Source organism: Artibeus jamaicensis, unplaced genomic scaffold (genome assembly GCF_021234435.1).
Source record: "Artibeus jamaicensis isolate MK-2021 breed Jamaican fruit bat unplaced genomic scaffold, CSHL_Jam_final contig_354, whole genome shotgun sequence".
NCBI lineage: Eukaryota > Metazoa > Chordata > Mammalia > Chiroptera > Phyllostomidae > Artibeus > Artibeus jamaicensis.
The window spans coordinates 19025851-19036192 of NW_026521803.1; the positions used below are offsets into that span (position 1 = coordinate 19025851).

The window sequence follows — 10342 nt, forward strand, 5'->3', positions numbered from 1 at the left end:
TATACACATCTCTCGGGCATTTGCTGCTGTAATAGATAGCTTATTCCTCTCTGTACTTAAGAGAACAAGCACCAAATAGACTCCCTACACTTTCTTAAAGATTTTACTTATTCATTTTTAGAGAGAGAAGGAAAGGATGAAGAGAGGCAGAGAAACATCAATGTGTGGTTGCAATCCCTTCTGGGGACCTGGCTAGCAACCCAGGCATGTGCCCTGATTGGGAATCGAACCAGCAACACTTTGCTGCTTCGCACGCCTGTGCTCAATCCACTGAGCTATACATCGGCCAGGGCAGACTCTACATTTTGAATAATGGAACATATACAAACCCCTAATATATATTCATATTCCCTAGAACTATAAAATATAATAACTATCAGGAAAATTCTACAGTTAAAATTTACATTTATTTCTCCCCTTACTAATCTTACATTTATTAATATAGTAACTACACAAAGCACAGTAATCCCACATTTGTTTCTGGAGTTAATTTGACACTAGATATAATTGGGTTTTCTGATAATAAAATGTTTGTGCTTCATGAGGAAACCGCTTAGATGAAGTTCACGGTGAGGCCCCTCTTCTCCTTGCATTCCACGGCTCTCCCTTGTTTGCCTCCACGTTGGGTAACAGTGGCACCGTGGGAAACAGTAATACACAATCTTACCAAGAACGCCAGAGAAGGGAAAATTATGTTGTATACTGTCAGAATAATTTTAATAACATAAAAGTCAGTCACTTTATATTTAAACAGGGGGTCAAACTGAATATGGATAAAACTTTGGTGAACTCTAAATTTACTTTAGTGTTTTCATTAGTACAAGAAGACAGAAATCCAGGGTCTTGCTTTGCGACAGCTTGTCTAGAAACTCATCATATTAAGAATGCACAAAACCCTGAAAAGACTGTCTTGTGATGCTCGAAACACGTTCACAGCTAATTTATTCCAGAAAGAGCCGGGAAGAACCCTGAAGGGTAGTCATCAGCTGTTCACAGTTTTCTTTCCAGGGTAAGTCGTGGGATACTTCTCCGTCACACACCGCACTTGCCAACGTTCGCATTACCTCAGTGAATCTCGCTTGGACAGTCTTTTCTTCATCTCCCTTTTCCCTCCATATTAAGGTGACCACCAACCTTACATGAGCCCTCGCAGACAACCCAACTTATTACCAGAACATTCTTTATGTTTAAGCCACTCCCTGAAGACATGTTGAGTCATCTTAATGTTTTCACTGAGTTATTTACAAATTACATTGTAAAAGAGATTTTTTCCTATACAGGAAATGTCTTAGTCTTATTGGTAATGTGTAGGGTCTTGTGAGTTTTCATAGAGATTAAGCTCCTTTACTCACCTACCTCCTGACAATGACCCTGAACATTTCAGCCTAGATCTTGAGGAACAAACTCTTTTGGGCCTCTTCCATCCTATTCTCATATTCTGAATCTGATAACAGAAAACAAAATGGGGGAAAATTTTTTTAAATGCTTTTATCTTTGGTCTGAGAACTCCAAATCTCAATGGTATGAAATGGAAGAGAATGTCAGTATTTTTATACTGAGTAGCTCACCTCCTTCTCAACATGGGAAATGTGTTTGTTTAAAAAGAAGTATATAGTGGTCCCTCAGTATCTGCAGAGGACTGCTCCCAGGGTCACCTACCTTCCCTCCCCCGCCCTCCAACTCTGCAGATGTTCAAGTCCCTTATATAAAATGGCATAGGACAATGCATAAAGTTGGCCCTCTGCACCCACAGACTCCCAACCACAGAGCAAAAATACCGTTTTCAGTCTGCGGGTGGTACAAACCCAGGGATATAGGGGGCCAACTGTGTACTTATTTTAAAAAATCTATGTGTAAGCAGTAAATCTGTGCAGTTCAAACTGGTGCTGTTCAAGGGTCAACTGTACTATTTCATCATTCGTGCTGAGTGGGACTAATAGAAAATGTCTGAGAATTTCTTTTCAAGAGCTACCCTAGGGATGGAAATCTCGATTAAGCTTTAGAATCTTAAACATCTGAATTAACAAGGTAATGATAAGCAGAAAAGCAAACAATGCTGACATAAAGGTAGCCTCTATTTCCTCCTGTGGCTTTTATGGCCATGGAAAGAAAACCAGTGCTCATCAGAACCACTGATCTATACTAAGAAGTTGTTTGTGCCTTTTGTCTTCTTCTTCTGTTGAAAAAGCTCTGAGCAAATGCTTCGATTCCCTCACGACACTGATGGGACTTCTTCCTCTACTGTGGCTTTTTCTGTGTCTGAAAAGATTGGAGCTCTGACTGAAGGCTTTCCCGCAGTCGTGGCACTTGTAAGGCTTCTCCCCGGTGTGGACTCTTCGATGCTGAATCAGGACCGCACTCCGACTGAAAGCCTTTGCACACACATCACAGGCATAAGGTTTCTCTCCACTGTGGATTCTCTGATGTAGCAGAAGGGCAGAGCTCTGACTAAAGGTTTTGCCACATTCGTCACACTTGTGTTGTTTTTTCCGAGAAGGATTTCTGTGTCTTCTTTCAAACATGTCACTTTGTTCGTCAGTTCCTCTAGACGTGAAAGTCTGGGAAGCATTCACATGAACGATGTTAGAAACACCGTAATGCGGTTCTATCCCTGAACTCTTTTGCTTTGAAGCTGATTTCACATTTACGGTCCTAGTGGCTTTATCTGAAATAATACACAGAAAATCAAATGTCACTCATTCTCTGTTCAGAAGGAAAGAAAGGAAAATAGAAAGATCCCAGTGAAACACACATGAATCATTTACTAGCTAGCACATTTGTAAAAGACCGTCACAATGTGGAGGATGGAGAGTGTAACGCAGACAACACTGAAATCATAGCAGGAGAGAAACCTGCAGTCTGAGGACGCAGTCAGGTGGAAATCAGAAAAGCTCTAAGTAAAGGCAGAACAGCGAGTCGGGGTTAAAAAAAAAGACACGTCAGAGGCTGAGGAAAGTCTGGACAAAAACAAAGAGCCTCAGTGAGGAGGAATTATTGGAGGAACAGAGGAGCAGCTGGAAGAGAGGACTCAAATGTCGTAGTAGATAGTAACAAACAGGAGTGTCAATCAACAAAACAAATTTAATAATGATAAGTGAATCAGTAATTAAGCAAAGGAAGGAGATGAAGAAAACCAAGGGGTCAAAAGGGATATGGAAAATAAGGTCAGATAATACACGTGAGGCAAAAAAAAAGTGTGGTGGGAGAATACAGACTAGGATAACACCTCCAGAAGTCAAGGGTAGCACAGAGTACCCATCCACAAAACCCCTCTTCTCTTCTGTGTTTTATACTTCTAGTTGAATGGCATTATTTCTGGTTTAAGTAGAAATCATCTACGTTATTAATTGTAAGAAACTCCTTCCCAAGAGACCTCAGTGTCTAGTCACCACTGTCACAATCCTGGCAACAGGCAGCACTTGATTGATTGCACGGAGACCACGACCACCTGCACAGGCTCTGATTTGACTCGGTACCACGGAAATCATGCAGCGGCCTTAAGAGATGCTCCTAGTAGGCTACCACGACTCTGGTTTTCTCTGCCTTGAATTAAAAGATCCTGGGCCTTCTGCTTTTGGTTTCAATTTCTATGCACCTATTTGCAAAGAAATTTGAAACAAAATTTATGCAGATAGAACTACATCTATTTGCAATTTGGTTTCTAATTTCTAGTCCCAGGTAGAACCTGGTTCTCGCCAACAACAGGAGCCCAGTACCTGTCTCTGCGGCTGATCGCTTCTTCAGTCATCACCGCACACAGCTGCTGAGGCCGGATGGTTTTCCTCGCCACCCTGAGGGAGTGTGGAAAGTCTCCCACTTTCCCTGCTTTTCTCCTCGTTAAGCCAAGGCAATTGCTAGACTGACCGTGCTAAATGCTCAGTACAAGCCTCTTGGGAGTAGATATTTTTCAAATAAGAGTGAGAAATCTTTTCTAAACGTCTCTCTAAGTTCTTATATATTTTTGGGTTTTTTTCCTGTAGTTTTTTTTTATCAATACTCCCTCGAATAAACTACCCCTGCTAGCGAATCAGCCTCCCTGGAATATAGGCGCAGTGGGAGGGGAGAGGGCAGGGCCCCCACAGGTAGGGCTTCCCTCTTCGTCCCTGGCTCCCATTCTATCGAGGATGGTCCCCTAGGTGGGGCTCTGCTCAGATGTCACCTCCTCAGAGAGGCCTTCCCTACCACTGTGTTTAATAAAGGCCTGTCCTCACTTCATTCGTCCCCCTTATCGTGCCTTGTTCCCACCCCTACAGCACTTATTTTTGTAGTATTTGCAACGGAAGAACAGGTTGCTGTGCTGGCCACTTTGCAGGACTTCTGTAAAAATAATGCAAGGAACAACAGAGGCCAGTTTAGAATGGGAAGGGGTAGAGAGACACATTGAAAGCACTGTCAGAGGGCAAAGTCATCTTAGCAGCAAAAGAGCAATTTTGATACTGGATCTCACCGGTAACTGAGCAACAAGCTACACAGAAAATAATGTAGACTAATGGTCCTTAACTGTAACCTTGGGGTCCTCAAGGACTTCAGGCCTCCTGGTAATAAAAGAGATCAGAACAAGGCCAAGATGGAGCCCTTGTGGGCTGAAATTGTTTGTCAGAGTAGCTGTCTCTTTGTCTGTTTTATATCAGGGAACTCCATGTAAATGTCATTTGAGAAAAGGGTCATGCTGCTTTAAATAAAAAGGTTTGAAAATCCTGATAGAGGTGATGGCAAGAATGTTAAAAATCTGCAGATTTTATAGAATCTATGAGAAAGAAACAAGAAAACACCGAGCATGTTCATTAGCATGACATACATTGGTAGAAATTCCCACAGTAAAGACGAGGCTGGAGCGGAGATTTGAGACCTCAGGTGGGGAGCAGCTGAGAAGTGTGCTGCAGGCTGAGTCCGCCTTTGCCCTGCACTGTGCACTAAATTCCACCCTCACCGTTTGGTCTGGAGGGGTGGAGCTCCTGGGGTGTGCACTGCAGCTGCTGCTTTGCAGGCTTCAGCGGGCCACTTGGTGACTCCTGAGTGACTGCCCACACTGCCACTTTCTCCGCAAGTATGTCTTCATTTTGTCCCGAAACCTGGAAACAGGTTATCTGAGGATGAAGAAATTGGGTTGGGACTTCAGGATAAAGTAAGACATAAGAAACTATGTAGCAAATTATCTTGAGACACAGAGAAAGGGAGGAAAATAGCAGAGCCCCATTCTATTTTCTGGCACAGCTGGGAGTACATTTACCCACTACAACTGAATGGGAGTGCGGTTTGAGAGCTCTACCGGCAGTGATTCACCAGAGCTCCCAACACAGCCTGGTCACTCATCCCCACAGATGTCTTCTTACCTGCTCTGCTGGCACATCAAGCTCTTTCTCCAGCTCTTCCAGCATAGTCACAGCTTCCTCTCCGTTCTCCGGTCGGTGCTCTCGCAGCCAGGCCTGCAGCTCCTCTGGCAGGATGGCCAGGAACTGCTCCAGCACCAGCAGCTCCAGGATCTGCTTCTTGGTGTACACCTCTGGCCTCAGCCACAGACAGCAAAGCTCCCGGAGCCTGTTCAGAGCCTCCCGGGGCCCAGGGGACTCCTGGTAGCCAAACTGCCTGAACTGTAGGCGAAATGTCTCCAGGCTACAATAGCTTCTCAAGTGGAGACTGGATTCCTGATTACAGATCTCCTCTTTCCCTTCCATCTTCACTACTAGGGTGCTACCAGGCTCTTTTGAAGTTTGTGGCGGGAATATTGACTCAGACATTCGGACTGCGAATAGCTTAGGACTGCCAGGCTTTAATTTTCAAGGAGGTGAAGCTCTCCTCACGGATAATCCTTAAATACAATTAAAGAAACGAGTAGAAACAAGACAAAGACAAATGCTTCTTAGAATACAACTAAGACTAGAATCAAAACTGTAGAGAAAGTACTGCTTTTAATCTTAACATATTCTATTTTGGCATGCATAAAGCACACCCATTCTTCTTGTTCACATTATACACAGGATTATTATACCTGTGGAATGTAATCATTATACCCATGTATAATGTGTACCCTTATTTTTCCCTCAAAAATTTGGGCAAAAAGGTATGCATTATACACAGCAAAATACGGGTAAACCATGTTTTCAAAGACTACTTTCTTCTTTAGGTGTGGCTCAGTGGACTGAGTGCCGGCCTGCGAACCAAAGACGTGGTTTCCCAGTCAGGGCACATGCCCGGGTTGCAGGCCAGGTCCCCAGTAGGGGGTGTGAGAGGCAACCACACACTGCTGTTTCTCTCCCCTTCTTTCTGCCTCCCTTCCCCTTTCTAAAAATAAATAAAAATAAAATCTTTAAAGAAAAAAAAAGAGAATCAAAGAGCTTAAGGTTCATATTCATGAGTAGTTCCCAATTCATACTGAAAATCATGCCAAGACTGACTATCACAGCAAGGGACCAGGCAGGATTGCACAGGAGCTTCTGGAACGCAGAAATAGGGAAGAGGAGAAAAGCTGACTCTGGGGCAGGCGCAAAGAGCCAGTTAATTTTTCCTAGCCTGCTGCAAAGAGCTTTAAGAAATAGTCTGAGAGGAGTACTTCTGTATTTTTTTTAAAGTTTACTAATTTTTAAAACAACATTATTTTGACATTCAAGAAAGTAATAGCAAATTCCCCCATCTTAATGTAGTTCTATTTTTCCACACTCACTTCTACTTAACATCTATATTAAGTACTTAACTGTATCTCTATTGTAGAGTATTAATGTTTCTAATTTTTACTATTATAAATAATGCTGGGAGGCACATTTTCCTGAATATACTATTTTTCTCCTTTCAAATTATTTTCTTCAAGCAAGTCCCAAGGCCTTGCTTATTGAGGCCAAAAGACAGTGGCAAATTCTGTCTTGCTAGGTATTATCACATAAACTGCAGAAGAGTATCAATTTACAATGCCACCAGCAACATAATCATGTATGAAAGCAGCAACTTCTTCAAGTATCATCAGCGTGTTCCCAGGGATGGAAAGATACTTTTCTTAGTATAACATTATAGAGGGTACCATTTTACATAGTACCATTTCAATGTCATCAGTTCAATGATGACAGGTATCTGGTGACTAATTAAAATAATCTTATAGCGGCCCTTATTTTTTCCTTTATGTAGCCTGTCATTTTTTCCCTCTTCACTGAGCACCTTCATAAATATAAACTCATTTAAATCCTCGCAAAAGCCCTATACGGATAGTTTAATCCCCACGTTGTAGATGAGAGATCAGGGCAAGCTCAGGTAACGTGGGCAACGGGGCAGGACTGGGGTCTGAACCCAGGCCATCCACATTCATTGACTGTACAGCGTGGTCAAGACTCCGGAGGCAGGAGTCCCAGCTCAGAGGAGCGGTAGACCCAGTTGATCCTGAGCTGGAATGGAGTATGGGGTGAAGACCGGAGCGGCGGGAAGGGCCGAGGCTGAGCTTGGAACCTTCTGGGGTGTTACATTGAGGGCCCCTAAGCTAAAGCTCTGGAAGTCGCAGGAGAGACAGCTGCCGCCAAACCTGCGCCGTCTCCACAGTTGGGCTCAGATCTATACGAGAGAAGGGGGAACTACACCCCCAACACCGCAGAAGGGTGTAGAACGAACCCGGTCCCTGGAAGGAAGGCTTCGCACAGAGCCCAGGATCCGGGGTCTCTGCGGGGAGGACCAAGTCTCACTTCCAAATCATTCCTCCGGTGGGCCGGCTCCAAGTGAGTTGGCTACCTAAGGAACCAAGACAGTGCCCCCTACCCCCACCCCGCCCGGCCCCACAACCCCGCGGCTCCGCTCCTGGGCAAGGACCAAACTCCGCGAGACCGCAGGGGGCGCGCAGGCTCCAGGGGAGGGCGCGCAGAGATCCGGTGGGTGCGCGCGGAACGGCGGGGGTGGGGTGGGATGGGGTGGGGGTGGGGGTGCCAGTGGATTCACCTGAGCGGGGAGGGGCCGCGCGGAAAGACAAGGGGAGGGAATCCGTGGACGTGCTGGGACAGGCAGGGAGACACTGGGACCCGGTGGGGGCCGCGGGAACTGCTGGGAGCACGGAAGGAGAGGGGGATGGTGAGGGGTATAAAGAGGGGTGTGCGGTGGAAAGGAAGGGATTCCACCAAGTGGGTGGCGGGTGCTTCTCCCTGCGGCTTGGCGGCGGAGAAGCACCCTCGGCTCTCACCTCGAGGCCGGGAAGGACGACCCACGGTACCCTGGAGAAGCCTGGGAAGCGCGAGGCGGGAGGCTGCTTCCGGTCCTCAGGACGGACTGGGGGCGGGGCCTGGGATGGCTGAGCGGTTGCCATGGAGACGAGGTCTGGACTCTGGCTGAGGGGCGCTAATGAACTAGAACGGGATAATAACCTACCTAGTTGCGCTCTGACCCGCTTGGCTCGGTTGGTTGAGCGTCCACCCATAAAGTGGAAGGTCGCCTGTTGGATTCCGGGTCATGGCACATGCCTTGGTTCCGGGCCAGGTCCTCCGCTGGGGTGCGTGGGAAAGGCAGCGGATAGATGTTTCTCTCCCTCTCTCTAAAAAATAAAGTCTTTAAAAAAACATAACTTCCACGGGTGGGCATGCGCTGCAGCCTGGTTCAAATAAACCAGCATTGTTGGTTCTCAGAGTACTTTTACTTATATTATTAACTTTACTCTTTCAATCACCCAGTAAGTTTACCCCAATTTTACAGGAAACAAAAGCAAGGGTTCCATGGCTTGTCCATGGCCACAGAGGGGGCTCTGTTCTTGCACCACTTCCCCAGTAGTACCATTCCCGCCCCAGAGGTTGGTTAAGCTCAGAGTATTGACGTTTTAAGGAACAGGTTTGACACCCCCTTCCCCACCCACCCATGCTTTCTCAAGAGAACCTAATGGACTTTTAAAAGGTGAGACAGAACCTTCTTGTGCATATTTTGGGACCAATATATATGTGTATATTTACTCAGAGAATCTTAAGTCAGTTTAAAAATAAACTTGGAGCCCAATGAGCTGCAAGGCCACAGCTCCACATACTGGCTTCCTCCTCCACCCACCTTCCCCCCAGGGACTCTTGGAAGTGCATTTAAGTTTTATTTTTATTTTTATTTTTATTTTTTTTAGTTCTTTCTTTTTTTTTAATTAAAATTTTTTTATTGATTATGCCATTACATTTGCTCTATTCCCCCCTCCCTTCCCCTCCACCCTGCATACCCCTCCCCCACCATTCCCCCTTTAGTTCATGTCCATGTGTCATAAGTTCTTTAGCTTCTACATTTCCCCTACTATTCTTACCCTCCCCCCTATCTATTTTCTATCTACTGTCTATACTACTTATTTTCTGTACCTTCTCCCCCCTTCTCCTCCTCCCACTCCCCTGTTGCTAACACTCCATGTGATCTTCATTTCTATGGTTCTGCTCCTGATCTAGCTATCCTCTTAGTTTGCTTTTGTTTTAGGTGTGGTTCTTAATAACTGTGAGTTTGCTGTCCTTTCACTGTTCATCTTTTTTATCTTCTTTTTTCTTAGGTAAGTCCCTTTAACATTTCATATAGTAAGGGCTTGGTGATGATGAACTCCTTGAATTTGGTCTTATCTGAGAAGCACTTTATCTGTCCTTCCATTCTAAATGAAAGTTTTGCTGGGTAGAGCAATCTTGGTTGTAGATCTTTGGTTTTCATGACTTGGAATACCTCTGTCCAGCCCCTTCTTGCCTGTAAGGTCTCTTTTGAGAAATCAGCTGACAGTCTGATGGGAACTCCTTTGTAGGTGACTGTCCCCTTAGCTCTTGCTGCTTCTAGGATTCTCTCCTTCATTTTCATCTTGGCTAATGTAATTATGATGTGCCTTGGTGTGTTCCTTCTTGGGTCCAACTTCTTTGGGACTCTCTGAGCTTCCTGGATTTCTCGGAAGTCTGTTTCCTTTGCCATCTTGGGGAAATTCTCCTTTATTATTTGTTCAAATAATTTTTTCAACTGGTGGTTGTGCCTTTCCCCCTTCTGGTACCCCTATAATTCGGATGTTGGAACGTTTAAAGATGTCCTGGAGGTTCCTAAGCTTCTCCTCATTTTTCTGAATTCTTATTTCTTCATTCCTTTCTGTTTGATCATTTTTTTCTTCCGTCTGGTCCTCTCCCTTGATTTGAGTCCCAATTTTCTTTACATCACTATTGGTATCTTTTGTATCAGCATTCATTTCAATTAATTTAGCTTCCATATGTTTCTCTAATTTGTGACTAAAATCAACCAGTTCTGTAAGCATCCTTATAACCAGTGTTTTGAACTGTGCATCTGAAAGACTGGCTATTTCTTCATCACTTAGGTCTATCGGTTCTGGGGCTCTGAGTTGTTCTAGAGCCATTTTTGGTTTATTCGTGCTGTTTAGTGAGCGGAGCGAAGCCTT

The 10342-nt window shown here is 44.8% G+C and overlaps 1 protein-coding gene across 3 annotated transcripts; it reads right to left on the reverse strand.

The window, feature by feature from the left end:
- Nucleotides 1-420: 420 nt before the first annotated feature.
- LOC119056168 (zinc finger protein 396) lies at nt 421-8409 on the reverse strand. Of its 3 annotated transcripts, none has more exons than XM_053664143.1 (4): nt 8335-8409; nt 5334-5809; nt 4931-5087; nt 421-2665 (listed from the first exon to the last, which is right to left on the reverse strand). In XM_053664143.1, exons 2-4 carry the CDS (start codon nt 5736-5738, stop codon nt 2124-2126), a joined length of 1104 nt encoding a protein of 367 aa, XP_053520118.1. In that variant the 5' UTR covers nt 5739-5809; nt 8335-8409; the 3' UTR covers nt 421-2123. The 3 variants fall into 3 exon arrangements, with proteins under 3 accessions (XP_053520118.1, XP_053520119.1, XP_053520117.1); XM_053664144.1 differs by lacking the exon at nt 8335-8409 and adding an exon at nt 8150-8306 and having other exon boundaries at nt 4931-5072; XM_053664142.1 differs by lacking the exon at nt 8335-8409 and adding an exon at nt 8150-8305.
- Nucleotides 8410-10342: the final 1933 nt, after the last annotated feature.